General features: G+C 36.0%; 2 protein-coding genes across 4 annotated transcripts; one reads left to right on the top strand and one right to left on the bottom strand.

The window, feature by feature from the left end:
• Positions 1-502: 502 nt before the first annotated feature.
• Positions 503-7,901, top strand: LOC104219240 (protein S-acyltransferase 10-like). 2 transcript variants are annotated; one of them, XM_009769885.2, is made up of 11 exons: positions 503-848; positions 943-1,057; positions 1,759-1,833; positions 1,966-2,037; positions 2,198-2,335; positions 3,700-3,733; positions 4,411-4,520; positions 5,436-5,522; positions 6,601-6,684; positions 7,293-7,358; positions 7,602-7,901. In XM_009769885.2, the coding sequence occupies exons 1-11, from the start codon at positions 746-748 to the stop codon at positions 7,777-7,779; spliced, it is 1,062 nt and encodes a 353-aa protein (XP_009768187.1). In that variant the 5' UTR covers positions 503-745; the 3' UTR covers positions 7,780-7,901. The 2 variants fall into 2 exon arrangements, with proteins under 2 accessions (XP_009768187.1, XP_070024089.1); XM_070167988.1 differs by lacking the exons at positions 3,700-3,733; positions 4,411-4,520 and having other exon boundaries at positions 547-848.
• A 1,665-nt stretch (positions 7,902-9,566) lies between these two features.
• LOC104219239 (ribonuclease E/G-like protein, chloroplastic) lies at positions 9,567-17,457 on the bottom strand. 2 transcript variants are annotated; one of them, XM_009769884.2, is made up of 13 exons: positions 17,307-17,396; positions 16,394-16,499; positions 16,064-16,310; positions 14,615-15,948; positions 14,213-14,530; positions 14,038-14,079; positions 12,942-13,066; positions 12,650-12,797; positions 11,419-11,491; positions 10,736-10,848; positions 10,469-10,588; positions 10,053-10,208; positions 9,567-9,960 (listed from the first exon to the last, which is right to left on the bottom strand). In XM_009769884.2, exons 3-13 carry the CDS (start codon positions 16,260-16,262, stop codon positions 9,781-9,783), a joined length of 2,808 nt encoding a protein of 935 aa, XP_009768186.1. In that variant the 5' UTR covers positions 16,263-16,310; positions 16,394-16,499; positions 17,307-17,396; the 3' UTR covers positions 9,567-9,780. The 2 variants fall into 2 exon arrangements, with proteins under 2 accessions (XP_009768186.1, XP_009768185.1); XM_009769883.2 differs by lacking the exon at positions 16,394-16,499 and having other exon boundaries at positions 17,307-17,457.
• Positions 17,458-19,474: the final 2,017 nt, after the last annotated feature.

Here is a 19,474-nt window from a genome sequence, read left to right as displayed (position 1 = left end):
TCATTGCTTACAATTCTTAAACTTAAACTTGTGCTCACTTAAATTAAGATACTTGAAAATGTAACTTCCCTAAGGATGCGACTCCTCCCCATTTCTCTTCTGTCCATTTTTCCCAAGTTCTAGCTTAGATTAAGGACACATGGCATATGTTAAAATTAATGACTAAAGCAAGGCCCTAACTAAAGTTTATATTAGGGGTATATATGGACCAGGTTGGTTCAATTTTGTCGATTTTTTTGGATTTTCGATTTTTTTTGTTACATTGATAATATTTCAATCTTACTTTGTTAAAGTTGTAAATAAAATTTTGATAAATGAATATATATTTAATAAAATTGAAAAAATCTAATAAATATATAATTTATTAAAATATTCTTATGAAAAAATATTTTTAGTAACACATAATAGTTATTTTCTTATCAGTGGAGCAATAACCTAACAATAATGGTTCGTTGAGTAGGCCAAGTGTTGCATTTAAGAAATAAAGGGTTAATTCGTCATTTCAGTAGGCATTGCTCCAAACGTCAGACAAGTTCTGGACCGAAGCCAAGCTCTTTCTCTCTCTATATCTCTCTAGACTAGATTTGTTGTTTTTCAACTCTCCGGTAAGTCCTGACTAAACTGAAAACACTAAGCAGCAGCTTATAATTCAGGCCGCCGCATAATTGTATAACAGAGAACTGTAAGGAATGTGTATTAAAGAAAAAAGTGTTATCAAGTGAATGATTATTTTGAAAAAGGATAAATGGGAGCATTATGCGGCGGCGGCGGCGGCGGCCTCTCACGCGACACATTGGATCGTTTCTCCGACCGTTGTCTCCGCTTCTTCCCATGCCTTTCCGATCCCGGTAACTATTCTTTTCGTTTTTACTGTTTCAATTCATTTATTTACATTTAGGAGTTTTTAAACCTGAATTATTATTTTTGGTTGTTTAATTGTAGCTCGGAGATCAACGTTTTGCTTGAGAATAGCGTTGGTGATGCTGCACTTGATCTACGTGGGGGTTCTATTTATCTTTGACAAAGATTTGATTCACAAAACTAAACAGCAGCCATGGTAATTGCTCTCTCTTTGCTTCTTGAGGACAAAGTATGAGTCTTTTTTCAGAATTAGCTGCTAACTTATGAAGGTTATGGATATGAGAGTAAGTACCAATAATACAGTGCAAAAAGGATTTTTTTTTAGAACTAGCCGCTAACTTATGAAGGAATTGATTGATTGAGAGCAAATACCAATAATACAGTGCAAAAAACGAGTCTTTCTTTTTCGGAATTAGCAGCTAACTTATGAAGGCAGTGATTGATGTGAGAGCAACTACCAATATTACAATGCAAAAAGTTGGTTTTTGTTCACCTAATAATTTGCTCTCACGCTGCTTCATTGTTTGATTCACCTAATTCTTTAGCAGCTAACTTGTGAAGGAATTGATTGTCATGTTCTTTTCTTTTAGCAAGAACCATGATACAGTCCATTGAATATAAGAAATAGAAATCTTTTTGCTTACTACTTACTTTTTTAGTCTAATTTAAAACATTTAAAACGAATGACCCCTTTCTATATTTGGATAATCTGACCAAAAAGAAAAAACAATATATAGATATATTCCTATTTGAATAAGTTTCCGATTCAAAAGGAAAATGATGGAGTTGAATAAAATGGCCTTGTCTTTACCATTTTAATGATTTTTTTTTTAGAGATTTCACTTTTATTTAGGTGTTTTTGGTAAAACCACTGAGACCCTCTTCCTTGCTTTCAAGGTACACAATTATATATTTGCTGCTGTTTGCTGCTACACTGGCTCAATACTTCGTCACCTCAGGATCTTCTCCTGGGTAATTTCATGCACACTTCTACTTTGCGATTTACAATCCATTTATTAGTCTTTACTATCTTCACTGCTACTTCACTGAAGGGCCAGTAAAGTTTCATTTGTATGCTCAGTTAAATTTCTGTTGAACATGTAGCTATGTTCTTGATGCAATGAGAGTTGTCAATGAGGCCGATATATCGCGTAATAGGGCATCAATGACCTCAAAGTAAGAGAATTTCCTTTCTGGTTCGTTACATGGAAAGTAAATTACTGCGTTCTCCTGGCATATCTTTGAAATATCCCAGTGTAAATATGTGGAGAGCTCTGCAGGATTATCTAATTTCTACTGTTTTTTGCCTATTGTGATGTATAATGATCAAGCAAAGACAACCTGCTTCAAGCAAAAACGGCGATGTAGTTGTTACAATCGACAGCAACCAGTTAGGAAGGAATCTCCTAGGCCGTGGTATGATGGCTTGGACAAAGCTGGTGATGGATATGTATCCTAGTGGAACATCTCTTAGGTAAGGATAACTTGAATAACATCATGTTTATGCTTTTCTTGTTATCTCTAAAGCAGCTGCTAAAAAATCTCTAAAGCAGCTGAACTGTTTACTGTGTTGCAGCCTCTACCGTAGCGCTATTTGGTTCATCTTACATTGTGGTTCGATTTAACTAACATTGTTTTTTAACCAAGGATATCAAGGTTCTATTCAATCATTTGAAATTCGCTTTTTCGGGTTAAATTTCATGACACTTGTTGGACTGGGAGGATATAGGGGGCAACTTATGGTGATGGTAAAGTTGTTATAACACATTATCCATTTCATAATGTGATGCTTATATAATTAAGAAAACTGTTAATGGTTTTAGATATAGAAGGTGTCTCAGCATCATAAGTTACCCCAGTTGGCTTACTCTATATTCCAATGAAGTGGCTAAGTGTGGTGTGCAGTAGCTTTTATATGAAGGAGAAGCTGCAACTACCCTGTATAATTTCGTAAGAATGTTGTGAAATGCCTAATCTTTCATTCAATAACAAAGGACAACATTTTAAAATACCATGAAAAATTCTGCTGAGATGTGTTATTATTGGTCATTTAAAGGCATAACTAATAGACATGTAATACAAGTGCCTGCTGTGTTAAGTTTGGCATTTCCCTCCCAAAATACTAGCATAAACTGGATGATGTGAAACTAGATGACCTTTATTAGGAAGCCCGTGTAAATATCTGTCCTTATCAAAAAAAATATCTGTCATCAGTTCCTGCACATAAGTTTATGTCAAATAACCCATCCTTGCTTGTTTATCACTTCTGGAAGTAGTTAGAGATGCAATGTAGATAATGAGTGCTTAGCTTGTGGAAGTCTGGAAGATGATAGCAGAAACTTCTCTTCTGTAAATTTGTCTTTTGTTGTCCTTGAAAACAAGTTTAGATCTTCTTGGGGTTTATGACAAACTTGAATTCTAATAGTGATTAATTCAGTTTTAGGGAAATATTTTACCTTGTGACTTTAGCCCTAGTCTTTGGTCTAGTGGTAAGAGTGCAACGCGTGATGTGTGGGTTAAGTGCATGACATGGATTTGAACCCTGCAATAGGCACAAGCCTGGTAGTTAAGTGAAGAAGAGTAGAGGGGCAGACTCATTATTCACTGAGTTTTGAGTCTTGCACCATTGGTCCTTGGGGATTTCTCAGTTATAAAAAGAGAAAAAAGTTACCATGTGAATTTTAAACTAGTATTTTCTTTCCTATGTTCCCTTTTGCACCACTTTTGGATAGAAGTATGAATGTATGTTGGTTGTGCACTGTGCTGTTATAGATTGCAAGATTCTATTAGCAAAAGCATCAGTTTCCCATACTAACTAATTTTTGTTCTCTTTTCCAGAAGTGTGACTTGCACTTACTGTGATGTTGTGCAGGTAGGAACTCCCCCTTTCTTTGTCTTTATTTTTATGCAAAGCAAGCTTTTTGGTACTTCTAATAATACTTAATGATAAAAGGGTATTTTTGGATTAGCCAAATTAGTGACATGATTTGGAAGCCAAATAGTGACTACCTAGGTTTGGAAGGAAATGAGGCAAACTTGTGACATTAATATGGTGCTAATATATATTTTTGTTGGAAATATTCATCTTATATTTCCAAGATATTCTATTATACTATTTACTCTCTTTGAAGCTCCTTATATTTCCCAGGTTATGATCTTTGCATCCTTGATATGTTATTTCTCTATGAGATTAACCAAACTATTTTTTGCCTTAGCTTTTGCAATATCTAATTTCCTCTGCTAACCCATTTCCTTGAGATGAGGCTGAGGGCAGATATATTTTTCAATTGTTTCAAACGGTTATGGCCTTTTGAATGATTTATAAGTCAGCTGTTGTACTTATCCTAATATTAGCAGTCCTACTTATCCAATATAGTTTATGGTTGCCTTAGTAATTTTGTGGAAGGTTACTGATTTTAGGAGACCAATTTCTGTAGTGGGACTTAGTGACTATTTGTCCTGTTAAGTGCCTAGAACTTATAATCCCATTAGTCTACGTTTGTACAGTTATGTCGACTGTTTTTGATTTTTATGCTGCTTGATTTGCAGCCTCCACGAGCTAAACATTGTCATGATTGTGACAAATGTGTTCTACAGTTTGATCATCATTGTGTTTGGCTTGGCACATGCATAGGACATGGTAATCATTGCCGTTTTTGGTGAGCATCCATGCTACTAGGTTGATACACAACAGTGTTTATATCCTGCTCGCAGTTCAATAAACTAACTAATTTTGCAATTAAATTGAAATTGTTTGCTTGTACGGTTGTACCTGCGAAAAAGCTTTAAAAGATCATAAACTTGTACTGTTTAAATTGAAAGTACAGATTTGTTTCTGTGATGGTTCCATATGTTATTTTGCAGCAAAAATGGAAGTTTGTTTTGGAAAACATTTGGATATAACATGATGAGGACATGTCAAATTGAATATTTATGTCGATGTTGATGTCATTTCCAGAAATGATACTAATATAGTTATTTATGTCAACGTTGATATCGTTTCCAGAAAGTGTTACTAATATAGTTATCTTTCTAATTTAATGAATTTAAAGTCTCATTCAAGGTTTCTTGCTTTCATGGAGAGGCTGCAATTTTAGTTTGAATCAAAAAAAAAAAATTAGCTTGAATCGTGGGAACATATCCCTATCAGAAGAGTTCATCAGTTAAAGACACCTATAAGAGGATGTTGATTCATTTTAATTGTTGCAAGAATATGCTGAACTGGTTTTGTGGACTTGGAAGATATATGTACTTTGATGTGTCTAATTCTTTATGATATGTTCTGTGTAAGTGACATGATTATGGTTCTACTCTTAACTGTTAAGACCACAATGAGAGACACTATTTAGTTGGGGACTTGTAATATTATACTTTCTCGTAATTATATGTATTTTTCTTCATCTATAAACATACACGGAGCATGTGAGGATGCTTGATTTTCCTGAACTTTCAACTGGTAATAGCTGCTTATTTTACATGCGAGGACACATGTGCACTGCATGTTTTTTCTTTAATTTTAGAGTTTTAAGCAAATCGTCTTGGCTATAGTTTATTTACTTGCCTGAATATAACAGGTGGTACATTTGCGGAGAAACAGCCTTATCCCTTTGGACTGGCACGTTATATATTCAATTCTTCAAGTCTGACATATCAAAGCCTTGGTATGTACTTTTGGTGATGCTTTATCTTTTAAGAGCTTTTCTGCTCAGCCTCTGGTTCTTGCCGTTAAACATGTTTCTCCTCTGCTCCTTTAGTAGTATCTTCCTTCCCAGAAGTAAATAAAGATGGAGGTTCTAGGGTAGCATCAGGAGAACTGGAGAAGGATAATATGCACCATTGTCCCAATCCTTAAAAAAAAAAAAAGAACTAGGGGAACCCTGTGAACTTGTTAGTTTTGCTACCCAAATTTATAAGAAAAGCATGTCAACTCATAAAATTCATTTGCTTTACCTTCAGCTAAAAACTGTCAATTGGTGTATATTCTTCTGAATTCAAAAGCTTCAGTTGGTGAAATGTAAACATGCGCAAATTGGAATATTTTACTTGTCTGAAATATACTCTTCTGAGAAGTAAGAAGCTTGAAGATGGCACTATTTTGGTTGTATGAGGTTGCAAAAACCAATTTTCAAGACACAAAAGAACAATGGGAATCAGTTGTCAAAGAAAGGGCCTGGATTCTCATGAAAGCTTAAGCTAGTGGCGGCAAAATGGATAACAAAAACAGTTATCCACTAAAAAATGGGTTGGATAATGAACTTTTTTAAAAATGGGTCAAATATGGATAAGATCCATATTATCCACTTAAAAAATGGATAACCAATGGGTTTAACTTTTACATTTGCAAAGACTCAAATTGGGGGTTCCTAAAGTTTGGGAGACTAGGAATTCTCCCAAAAGTGATCATATTCAAGAAGCCATAGATAATATGGATAACCATATTATCCGTCGGTTAACCCGTTTTCTATCTGTATTAAATATGGGTCGGATCGGATATTTTTTCCGTTTTTGTAATTACCCGTTTTAACCCGCCCATATCCGACCCGACCCGCTCGTTTGCCGCCCCTAGCTAAAGCTGATGTGACAAGATGGTGCAGACACGTTTATTGTTTTTGCCTCTGTTCACGTGTTTGGTGAATGCACACACATTCCACCATAAAAAGACTAGCCTTGTCGTGAATCTTATCCAGTTTTCATCTGTAATTGAGTCTGAAGTCAAATGCTGTAATGGCTTCATTGCAGGTGGTTATATGCAATTATGATCTTGCTGCTAGTTACTCTGTTTTTCTGCCTCATCTTTCTTCTCCTCCTCTTACTTTTTCACAGGTAAGATTTCTCTTTACTGGAAGATGGACTCTTTGTTTAGCATTGCCTGACATATAATTGCGTATCTTTTGGAAGTTCGTTAATTTTAATGTTTAAGTTCTTAAAATTATGTGTGAGTCCCCGTTTTTTTTTTTTTAAAAAAAAAAAAAGGTTACATGGCATTCTGGAGAACCCTCTGTTTGGCCGGCAGGATTGATAATTCTAGGAAAGGATGTAATGATTTCTGATATCTCGTGTAACGAAAAGATAGAATAGGATGCCTGGTTACCTCCTTTTAGTGTTTTGAGGGAGGTAGAAACATATTAACACTAAGCTACTCAAACTCTAGAATTTGCGAGTAAAATTGTGGCTTGGTTAAGCCAGATTAGGTTGCTAGCCTGATAAGATGGGAGATATGAAGATCATCTGAAGTCTATCTGGTCATGTCCAATAGGACATAAGCTTCAGCAGCCATTTGGTAAATTAAAAATGAAATCTGCCACATTTTCAAGTCCACTTAATTGACATGTTAAGTTTGGTCAGCCAACATATTTTTGCCTATATTATTCCCCTAGATATTTGTTTTTCTCCTTTAGCCAAAGTGACTGACCTTATGTTTCTTGAATCAGCTACCTAATTTTAACAAATCAGACCACTTATGAGCTTGTGAGACGACGGCGCATCCAATATCTGAGGTTGGTTATTTACTTCAAATTTCTTGTATGATTTTATTTACTGGGTAGAGGTAGGTATATCTATGTTTTTCCTTTGGGCCAGTACTCTGAATGATACAATTGAAAACATTGGATGATGTTAGTTGCAGATATGGTCAACATCTTTGAGTGATTTAATTGATATAACAAAGCAAATGGAGGCATGTATTCTCATCGGCAATTTGTTGTCTTTAAGCCTTAGTTTAAACTTGCATTGATTTGCAGGAACATTCCCGAAAGAGTCTATCCATTTAGTAAAGGAGCATGCAGAAATTTGTATGAGTTTTGTTTTGCCCAAAGTAGCAAATATAGGATGGAACCGCTTCCAACAGCACAAGAACTTGAAGAGAAGCTGAGACCCTATACATGCTCAGATGTTTTATCCTGTCGGTGTTGTTGTTAATCACTTCTGTTGTATCCTATTATTTTAGTTTTCCCCTAGATTGTACACTTGTGAAATATTTACGATAACCATTTGTTTGTACTATCAACTTTATTACATATCTGAGATGTCAAATTCAGGCATTTCTTCGTGATTTCAGAATATTTGCCTATCTATGGGCGACATTGGATTTGCTTATTTCATGTTTACTTTCAAATGATGGATTGTTGTTGCTTCATTTTCGGTTAAAGTGTAGAGTGCAAGGTATTTTCAACCTTTGCTGGTTGACATTACGCGTCCCTACACTTCGGAAAATGTCCGCAGGCTTGTAGGCTAACTCGCGCTCAAGTGTTCAAAGTATAACGGTGAAGTTGGTACCTTTACTCGTTTTCCTAGTCTGCAGTTGAGTGTTGGAGATACTTGAGAAAAACTGAGTTTTGGAGATCTCGTACATGCTGCTAGTGACAATACCATAGGGCTATTTAGTGATTTTTACAGGGATCTGCTTGAGGTTCTTTGTGCCATCTACTAATTGAACATTGGAGAGAGTGGTTAAGATAGCGGTTTGTTTGTGCTGATAGTTTTCAGATAAGTTTATAGGCAGGAATTTTCACTTCCTGATCTAAATAGTTGTCTCTAATTAATGATATTATGTAAAGAAATAGTCTAAAAGATTAGAATTACACATCCTTCCCTGATAGACTTGGAGTTCTTCGAGGTAAAATCTTCAACTTTTTGGTTTACCAAACCAGCCACCAAAGAATTGTGTCTTTCTACCCCAATACTGTAATGTGGACATAGTTACAGGTTAAGGCTTGAGAGTGGAGGGGAATGTCTTGGAACATGAATCAAGAGGATTCGTTTTTCATTTTTCCCTCCCAAATTTAGTTATCCTATCCTCTATTTACATTCTTGTAGATAGAGGATGAAGTGAATCTCACTGTGAAAATACTCCTTGGTAAAACTTATTTAGTTCATATCTAATTGTTGATCGATCACTGACCAGTAGTTTCTCTGACCTCGGAAATCTGGATCTTAGATTCCTGTCTGAGTAAATCATGTTCAAGGCCTGTGGATCCCGGATTAGCTTAAGGGTACACCAAATAACTAGACAAATTTGTGAGGAAAACCACGCAGTTGTAACATCTTGATTTTTGCCTATGTTGTGCTGACTCTAGACTCATAAATAATGCATTTCTTGAACTAGAGTTGCAATTATTGTGATAAATGAGTGGATAAACCTAACTACTATGTTATCATTTTTAGACATTCATTCACTCATATTATCATTTTTAGACAAAATCTGCATGGCAAGGAGCGATCAGTTGGTCTTGCACATATTGTAGTTTCCGTGGTGCTTAATCAATTACAGAGTAGGAAGCAAGGTCCAAATTTCCAGCAAAATAAGCAACACCAACTTTGAGCGTTCATTTTTACTCTCTTTTCTGCAGGTCTTTCCTTGATCCTGTGAAGTCCACTTTACCCTTCTCTGTAATTAAGTTTCTTAACTGTTTGTGCCTCCCTCCAGTCGTGAAGGACACATCTTCTTCTCTTTGTTTCAATCACTTCTATGAAAAGTTTTGCCAATCAAACAAAAAATGAATTGACCCCTTGAATCACTAGTTGGTTGTGATTGGCTGGAAAAATCCAAGGAGAATGTGTATACTTAAAAGACAAATGAAGAGTCTGATTTAAGGGAAAGACTTAAAGAGAACGATATGATTTTCAGCATCATGATGACATAGGTGAAAGCACATGATTATTAGATATATGAGTCTACATGGTGGGTTGCAAAAGGCGAGGCCAGATAATAAATGGAATAGATGTATTACCATGCTATGCAAAATTGTTTTCATAAAACTAGCTATTTTTTACACCAACCTACTCAACGCCAAGGAGAAAAACTCAGAGGGAAACAGCTGAACTGAGGAGGAAAGAATTGGTTAAATAAAATTATGCTGCCATACCGGGATGTTCTTTGTGAATTGAGACCTGTACAGATGATTCTTAAAGGAAGCAAGATCACTTTCCGCTACTCTTCCACTTTTTGATGGGAAAAATGGTTAGTTTTTTCCGAGGGGGGTGAAATCCACCCTCTGTGGGTCGTAACACTGAAATAGCAGTTTCATGTCCATTCTTATACTCCTTGTCACCTGTCAAAGGTTTTAGCTCAAAGGTCCCCTTTGTAAAACCTCTAGCAACCTGGTCAATCACACCTTGCAGATATCAGCAAAGCCAAATACAGAATAAAAGTGCTATTTTGTTATGAAAATGAACAAAATGTTTGAGCATACCTTTAGAAGAAGCCAGACTTTGAGAGAACTACTCAAGATTGCTAGCCTTGTCCTCTTTCCTGAAGTCAAAAAGTTAGACATGTACTGATCAACCCTGAGAATAAATCTGGGCCAAGACTTGGGGTTTTCAGGGTCTGCCTTCTGATCCATTGTGGACTGATCAACACAAGAAACATAGAAAACAAGAATTAGTTTTTGGCAAATCCGGTTATTATGTTGAATCATGCTAATTATATGCAAAAAGAAAATTATCAAAGAAAAAGAAGGAACAATGGAGACAAGTGGTAAAAATGGATAAACTGGTTAAAGAACTACATGATTTTGGATCGAGCTTTTGCAACTTACAAGATAATAACGAGAGGAAAACCCAAGAACATAACCTTGAAAAGGTATTTCTAAGTTTTTAGTTTACTTACTAGCAGCCGGCAAATTTCACGTTCAATCTTAGAGTATGCAGTCTCTAAAGCTTCCACTCTCCCCGTCCCATGACAGCATGCACATGGTTCACTGATCATGAATGTCACACTAGGTCGAACCTGTCAAGTAGAAGATATAGTCACCCAACCATCATTAAGATAGACAATTGAGCTAGTGTAATTATGACTTTCAATAGTTCGCTTATCAAATTCAATAGTTCGCTTCTTTGATAAAATTACAAAGAACTTTAGAGCCAAATAACATACTCTTTTCCTTGTAATCTCCATAAGCCCATGTCTGGACAATTCAGACACCTTAACTGTTGATCGATCTCTCTCAACAGTCTTCTTGACCTCCTCGTAGACCAATCTCTTATTTGCTGAAGAGGAAATAAAAGGAAACAAGACTTTCAAACAATTGCGTAACATATGGTTATGCATGTATACATGCTTTGTGAGCACATCAGTACCAAATAAAGCAAATAAAGAGGACAACATCTTCATAATGTGTTGTTGACTTCAAGATATCATGAAAAATGATATGGTATGAGCTTAGCATCATATACAGTTTTGGGAAAAGCAACGTAGGCTGGGGCTGATCATGCAACTTTCAGTCTGATTATGTGCCAGTTTTAGCTGGTGAACTATAGGTGTCATGTAATACAAGTAATGTCGTACAGTTACCAAGCATTCAACAAAGATATCTTCAATTTCGGATTTTACATAGAAGACAATATTATAACTTTTCACGTCTCCCTCTTTTCTTTCTTTTTTCAGTTGCAATTACGATAATATTGCACCCGAGGAAAATAAGTCTAGCCTAACAGAACCACAAAAATTTTGTGCATCAATACCACTTAAAGAACACACCCACACACACACACACACACACAGAGAGAGAGAGAGAGAGAGAGAGAGAGAGAGAGAGAGAGAGGGAGCTGTTTACTTACAATCATCCAACATATCTATGAAATCCACCACAATAATGCCACCAATATCTCTCAGCCTTATTTCCCTAGCAATCTGAGAATAATTTCAGTATATCCTTAATAACCACATTTATCATATGATGAATTAAACATTGGAATCTGTCTAAAGAATAAACATAACAAATAGAAAGAAAACCATAATAACCTTATGTTGCAATACATTTCAGTAACTAGCTTGGAGCCTCGAATAAAAGGTTCATATCTAACCAGAGACACCTTAAAGAAGCTACAAATACAGTAAGCAAACAAACATGAAGCAATATCTCTAACAAAGATGTATCAGTTCCAAAGTGAATAATATTGACTCTCCAGAGAAAGAGACATCAACAAAATTTCTTGAATTAGAATGATGAATACTAGCTTATGGTCAAAGCAAAAACGAGCATATAACATCTCATTTGTATTGGTTTATGGGTTTCTTCCTTTTCCTTTCCCTTTCTTTTCACAAGTTTCTTAAAGTTTGAATCAAATTAATGTGACTTACATAGCACCAGTAGAAAAGCAACCAGAGGTTGCCCTGAAGGCTTTGGCCAAGCAGTAAGAGTGCAGAGTGTGATGTGTGGGTTAGGCGCACGTCACGAGTTAGAATATTGTCGTAGACAAAAGCCTGGTATTCAATAGGAGAAGTTTAGAGGGCAGACCCATTATCCACCGGTTTCAAACCGTGCGACACCAGTCCTCGGGGATTTCTCCGTTATCCAAAAAAATGAAAACCAGATGTTTAGCAATAAAAGTGACTTGCTATGTCCTTCAATATTCCCAAACCAATAGAAGAATCAAAACGATACTGCAAATGTTCTCTCTGTAGTTTCCGTTATTAAACAAAGTTAGTTTTCCATAATAGATCATTTACGGAATTTTCTTCTGTTCTGGAAGCTAATAAGTTACTAATAAGCGACAAATGACTACTTGAATCAGGCGCCTTATGTGCCATAGGAAAAAAGAGAAGCAATATAGCATGCCCGAATTTATAGAAAAGGATCTTCTAAGCATATAGCTCTAACAGAAAGATCGAAGCATCTTTCCATCAAACACTAAGCATCTCCTAATTTACAGAAAAAGGGTCTTCTAAGCATCGCCCGATTTATTTTCCAACTACCCAAATGCACCTGGTAACCAACTTTCTCAGGTGCAGAAAATCAATGCTCTAGGAATATAATACGTAATCATAACAAGATACAGGTCTACATACTTGTCTGGCAGCTGCAAGGTTAACATTTAGAATAGCTATCTCTTGTGAAGTCCCTTGACCAAGCACACAATGCCCACCATTTACATCGATGGAGACTAAAGCCTCTGTCTGTTCAATCACTAGATAACCTCCGTTATCAAGGGGAACCCTGCAGATTTTACAAATTAAAGGGTTAAAGAAAAACATCATTTTAACAGGAAAATATGTTGATTCACCAAAAAAGTTAAAATAACCTCATAAAAGAATGTAAAGCTAAAAGAAAGTACTAGGAAAAAAACTAAGTAATTTCCACCTTTTGCTGAGAATGTTGTCTATTTCTTCCTCAATCTTATATTCATCAAACAGCGGAGTTCTTTTGCCATACAACTCAACTCTTTCACACAGATTAGGTGCAATTTCTTGAAGATAGTTTGTAACCTGAACAGAGCCCAGTTATACATATATATTAGAGCACAATAAAATTCAACAGATCCCTAACAATTGCTAGCCCACAAGCTTCAATAAAAGGCATTAATCCAAATTTCTCAAGTATGAGAACATGATCTGAAGTTGTCTAAACCCCACCATAATGAAAAAGAGGAGTAAGGAAAACCAACTGATTTGAAGTCTATCTATCATGTATATTGTCCTCACTATGTTTATATGTCAGCATGACATTTCTTTCGGATATTAAATTGAATGCTATATCTGACTACAGTTTGCTTTTTCTTCTAATGTCACCTTCAAAGTTAGAGAATGCCTTGATTTAACCAGAGAGCTAATACTGAAACAAGCTAAATGGTGCATGCCAAAATGGTCTAAAGACCAGCTACATTGTTGGAATAGAAGAGGACCATAAAAAGGCGACAAAAAGTTGTCGAACACTATAACAGCGACTGTACTGTGGACTGTATGGAAGGAAATAAATACTTTGAAAGGTAAAAAGGAAAATACTTGCAACTTAAAGCACAGATCACGTTTTAGCGTAAAAATGAAAGTTAATTTCCGCAGTTCTTTTCACAAGTAGCTAATATACTGAGATGCATACTGCAGATTGTTGTACTACTCATCCATTGCAAACTCTGGGTGGTATTCTTTTATAAAATATTCATTACATTTTCAAAAAAAAAAACTAAGAAAAAATACTGAAACAAGCTAGTTTTACTTCTTAAATAGTTTATTCACTGAGGTCGTACTAATCCAAAATAATCTCATTCACCACCAGTATTTGCAATCCTCATTGCCAAAAACCACTCAGCATTGGAAATGAAAATTATCAAAACCGCTTCCATGCTTACATATAACAAACTATCTCAAAGGAACATAAAATACCAAGCAAGACATGCAATTGCGTTTATTGGTCAAAAACCTTTTCACTTCCACTGCCTGATAAATGGCTAAGTCCATACCTCATGATATGTCCTTGGAGAATCAACCACCAAACTCTTCACCTGAACATCAAGGCCAGCATAAGAAAGTATAACATGTATTCGTGCTAATTTAAGGAAGGCCAGCCCAAACCAGAAGTTCCATCAAAAAATAAACTGAACAATCCATGAAGGGAAGAACCAAGATTGAGCAGACCTGATCGCTAAAATAATCCTGAACAACAGAGAGTGTTTGACCCATTGCCTGGTGAAGCATAACGGGAACTGCTCCATCAACACCTTCATCTGCGGCAAGAGCTGCTGACTTTGCATGCTCAATTATACTTTTCCAAGTTGAAAGCAAGCCTTCCAAGTCCTTCTGCAATTCAGTTAATGAATGACCGGCTGCAACTGTCCTTACCGTAAGACCAAACCCTTGAGGCTGCAAAGTTTTTGCAATGACTCTTAAACGTGTGCGCTCAACACCAGCGATCTTCTTTGAAATACCTATTGTGTTGCCGCGAGGAGCTAAAACCTGGGAAGAGGAGAACCAATTAGATTGGGGCTTCTAAAAATGGACTTTCAGCTGTGAGAGACAGAATCATGAAACATGTAATACCCAGAATCTGCTCCTTAATTTTGGATAAGCAGTCAGTGTCGGGCCCTTCGTGCCCAATCCTTCTTTAACAACTTGAGCAATTATTTTAGTGCCTTTCCGGACTTTGACCCACTTGCTTTCATCTCTTTGTGAAACTTTATTACCATTCACAGTATGCTCAATAGTTGGATTCTGCGATTGGTACCCAATTCCACTGGATTCTTCCAGATATTTCTCTGAATGAGATTCAAGCCCATGCTCAGTTACAGTACCATTACAATTTTCTACAAGGACTTCTGAAAAATTACAAGTGTCACCCCTTTCATGCTCCCCAAACTCATTGTCCATGTATTCCATGGAATCGTCCTCTATATCAGCATCTTCAATCTCATCTCTGTCCACTTCTTCTAAAGTGGGTTCATTTCCAGGAAAACCTTGATTCTCTTCAAGCATGTCCACCACAGTACCATTAATTATTTTTCCCCTTGAATCATGACAAAATGGGGGGAAAATAAATGGTTCTCTGTTGGGCTTTATATCCATAAAGGAGGGTCTTGAAGTGCCAATATTTACAAATGCACCACCCATGTGTGGAACTAACTTTGTAACTACTCCTAGATATACACTATCGCACTGCACATTATTTTTCACCGGTTCCAGCAACAGTTCAACCAGTTTCTCATTTTCCAAAACAGCAATTCTTTGCACAGTACATACCGAAGAATTAATCAGAATAATTGTTGTAACTGAGTCTTCCTTGGAAATTGCATCATTTTGATCAACAGGCAACAACTTCTCAGGTATTTGTTCATGTTGATTGCTAGATGAAGGTTGAGCTAATTGTTCAAGTTGATTGCTAAATGAAGGTTGAGCTTCATCCTCTTTATCTGACTGTTCAACTTTACGGTCGTCAGGAGCCGTCTCAGCATCAAAACTAGGAGAAGAGGTACATGCTTGAAGTAACCAGGGCTCCTCCACATAGGCATATGTTTCATACGAGGTTCCTGATGAAGCATAATTAGCATTTACCTCATACTTGGACCAGAAATTCTCACTAAGTGTAGACTGATTTAAGCATCTTGATTCTAAATTTTCACAGTCAAGACCCTTAACTATCTTGTCATCACAAATGAAATCAACAGGAGCATCTGACTCTGCCAAATGATGAAGAAGCGAGGAAGATTCGCATAGCCATGGCTCCTCAACGGTCTGATCTTCGGTTGAAAAACTTTTGCCACAATCTGAAGCTGTATCAATTTCATCTTTGAAAAAACTATCCTCGTCTATAAAATCAATCAAGACCTGCTTTAGGATGGAAGAATTGCTGTTCAAGCATTTCGCAGTACCATTCCCATCTGCCAAATCACTCGAAGCATTTAATATCTAAACAAAATAATTGCATAAATCAGAAAGATTACACACGAGTATAACTCATCCACAAAAGAAATCATAGTATAGCATAAGTAATACCACTAGCACGAGCTGGAATGAACAGACGGATAGGAATAGATCTCTCCACTATCCAGGATCCACATATGCTTCCCAAAGGCCTCCTTGTACGAGATTTAATCCACAAGTCACTTGAAAAAGCTTTTCCTTTTTGTTTAGAAGGTACCAACACAGACACATCGTGTGTAGCTTTGCATAAAGCAGCAGACGAAGTAAACATATCTCCCTTTATAGAACAGTTGCATCTCAGATTTCCTGAATGCAGTATCTGCTAAGACCCACAAGAGCTTAGTCACACTAGATGATGAGCAAAACTCAGTATCTGGTACATTCTCAAAGCATTCAGAGTACCAGAATGGCGAAGGCAATATCTGTGAGATAAGGGTAACTACCCTTATATAGAGAGTGATCTAGCTTTCCTCGTAAGGTGTTTATTTTTTTTACCTGCCAACTTCAACTTGTGGAAGATAAAGTACTTTAATATTTCAGAAAAACATATTTACTCGTCAAGAAAAGACTCGTTAGAGAAAATATTCTCAAGAGGAGGTGCAACAGCGTGAAGAAAGTATTTTTAGAGTTAAATGAGGGAACTTTTTGCCAGATTAATCAGGTCAATTAGGTATAAGAATATCAAGACATAACAAGGAATTTATGAAAAAGGGCTCTTGCTAATTGGCGAGGCAGAACTCTATACTTTTTAATATGAAAAAAAAAACTGAAACAAGTGAAGTAATTATTGTCCTCTGTGAGTGTTTGACTGTAAAATTTCGTTTATGGGGTAAAATTGCTCTCGTTACTTGTTATCTAATCAATCATATGCATTCTTCTCGTTTGAACTATGTCAAGAAACGTAAGTGCGCCATGAATGGACTAATGGCTATGCTTTCATGAGTTTGCTGTCAGGAACTAATCTTTAAATGACAGAAGTGGAGCGAATTCTTCTAAATAAACGAAATGCAAAAGCTTCAATTAAAGTGTCCGATCACAATTGTACTCCTACGGTCACTCCCCCTTCCGCCACACCACCCGGCGGCCAGCCCACATAAAAACGTAGGAACCCCAGAAAACAAAATGATAAAGAAGGAAGTGAAAGATAGCATAAGCATTCATTCAGTAGCATAAACACAGACAAATTGAGGTACAAGCAGCTATTTTAATCGTCCCAAACACTTTTTAAAGTATTGAAAGCTGATAGAGGAAAAGTGGTTAAGAAATGAATATAGGAAACAGCAAATAGATAGAGAGAAGATAAAAGAAAAATAACCTGGATAAAAGCTAAGCTACTGTTCAGCAATAAAGGAGGAGAGAAACATATGTAAAGTCCCCTGTGCTGTTTATCTAGTACTTCCGACAGCATAGGAGAACGGCTAACTCTGCTTCTTCAAAGATAAGGAGCGACTAGCGGGTCCTTCCCATTTCCCTTGGGGTATTTTCATTTTCTTTTCCATTTTTTCCTTTTCTACTTAAATAAAGAAAAGAAAATACAGTAAAAGGGTAAATTGCAAAGAAGAACACCCTAGTCTATTGAGATTGTAATTACCTTATCTCTGTTATGAACAGTACATATCATATGCTCACTGTTTGCAGATTACTTGTGCGCTTGGGCATCTTAAATAGTTTAAGTACATTGCAGTGATTAAATAATTATTTCCTTCCGTGTTCAACTCTCAGAGGACCTCAAAGTCATCAAACTAGCTATGCACTAATGTCATGGACTCCCTGGATCAAAACATATCTTTAAGGCATTTTGAAGAACTGTGAGAAATGAATTGACAAGCAATAATTTTTTAATTACTTTATATTTATTGGAACATATAAATAATGTTAGTCACGTTCAATTCTATTAACACATATATATCAATAATATAAAGTGAAATGAAACAAGTATGTAATTTCTACTTTATGGCAAGAATAAAATGAAATAGTAGATTGTTAACATGATATAGCTCTATTTTCATTTCTTTTACCTTAATCGTTTTGTTTTCATTAATTGTTTATTATTATAATTATTTCTCTAACTTATTCATCTTTTATGATAGTTTTCACTATGTCAAATTTATCAAAACTTGAATTTGTGGCACTTGACATCACCGGAAGGAACTATTTATCATGGGTTCTTGATGCTGAAATTCACCTTGACGCTAAAGGTCTTGGAAATACTATTATACAAGGAAATGAAGCATCAAATCAGGATAAAGCGAAGGCCATGATTTTCCTTCGTCATCATCTACATGAAGGGTTAAAAACTGAATATTTAACCGTAAAAGATCCACTTGAATTATGGATTAATTTGAAGGATCGATATGACCACCTAAAACTTACGGTATTACCGAAAGCTCGGTATGAGTGGATACATTTAAGGTTGCAAGACTTTAAAACCGTAAGTGAGTATAATTCTGCTATCTTTAAAGTAAGTTCTCTATTAAAATTATGTGGAGACACTATCACAGATGAGGACTTATTGGAAAAAACATTTTCTACTTTTCATGCTTCAAATGTGGTGCTACAACAACAATACAGTGAAAAGGGTTTTAAGAAATATTCTGAGTTAATCACATGCCTACTTGTGGCTGAGCAGAATAATACTCTATTAATGAAAAATCATGAAGCTTGTCCCACCGGGTCAGCTCCATTTCCTGAAGTGAATGTTGTAGCAACATATGATAAGTTTGAAAGAAAACAAAATAATTATCGTGGTCGTGGACATGGTCGTAAACGTGGACGTGGCAGGGGCGAAACAATTATCGTCATTATGGTGGAAATAAATTGGAGAACAATAAGGGTTCTCAAATTAATCATTCAAAAGGTAAAGCTAGTATGTGTCACCGATGTGGTATGAGAGGTCATTGGGCACGCATTTGTCGTACGCCAGAACATTTTGTCAAACTTTATCAAGCCTCCCTCAAGAAAAAAGAAAATAATGTGGAAGCACACTTGACCTTTTAAAATAATGATGATGAAGCAGGTCCCTCAAATAAATATGATTCTAAGGCACATCTTGCATATAAAGATGATGATTTTGAAGGCCTAACAAATATTACTCATTTAGAAGTTGGAGACTTCTTTGAGGATATTGACTGAAGAACTAATCATCTTACTGGGGAATGAAGCTATAAAAGTTGTTATTTTTATGTTTGCAACTAGTTTATTTTTCTTGAGTGTATTTTCCTAATGCATCATGTGTTGCTAGTTTCTACATTCCTAATGTATTTCTTAATGTTTTTTTCCTGCTTGTCTTTCATATTTCTTATGATGTATTATTTGTCTTTTTTATGAAGAATATGAAAATTCCCCAGTCTTCAGTTGGACTCAAGATTAATAAAGATGATATATGTCTTCTGGATAGTGCTACAACACACACTATTTTAAAAGATAAGAGATATTTCTCTTATTTGGTAATGAAAGAAGCGAATGTTAATACAATATCCGGTA

Source organism: Nicotiana sylvestris, chromosome 2, assembly GCF_000393655.2.
Source record: "Nicotiana sylvestris chromosome 2, ASM39365v2, whole genome shotgun sequence".
Classification (NCBI taxonomy): domain Eukaryota; kingdom Viridiplantae; phylum Streptophyta; class Magnoliopsida; order Solanales; family Solanaceae; genus Nicotiana; species Nicotiana sylvestris.
This window is presented reverse-complemented; position numbering and strand designations above follow the sequence as displayed.

Bases quoted from the DNA above. Each gene is read 5' to 3' on its own strand.
- LOC104219240 (XM_009769885.2), top strand. From the start codon at position 746: ATGGGAGCATTATGCGGCGGCGGCGGCGGCGGCCTCTCACGCGACACA. The intron at 3,734-4,410 runs GTAGGAACTCCC...CTTGATTTGCAG, and splicing joins CTTACTGTGATGTTGTGCAG to CCTCCACGAGCTAAACATTG. The intron at 4,521-5,435 runs GTGAGCATCCAT...TGAATATAACAG, and splicing joins GGTAATCATTGCCGTTTTTG to GTGGTACATTTGCGGAGAAA.
- LOC104219239 (XM_009769883.2), bottom strand. From the start codon at position 17,399: ATGCTGTCGGAAGTACTAGATAAACAGCACAGGGGACTTTACATATGT. The intron at 15,949-16,063 runs GTATTACTTATG...GTGATTTGGCAG, and splicing joins CATTCCAGCTCGTGCTAGTG to ATGGGAATGGTACTGCGAAA. The intron at 11,492-12,649 runs GTATGTAGACCT...AATTATTCTCAG, and splicing joins ACCTTGCAGCTGCCAGACAA to ATTGCTAGGGAAATAAGGCT.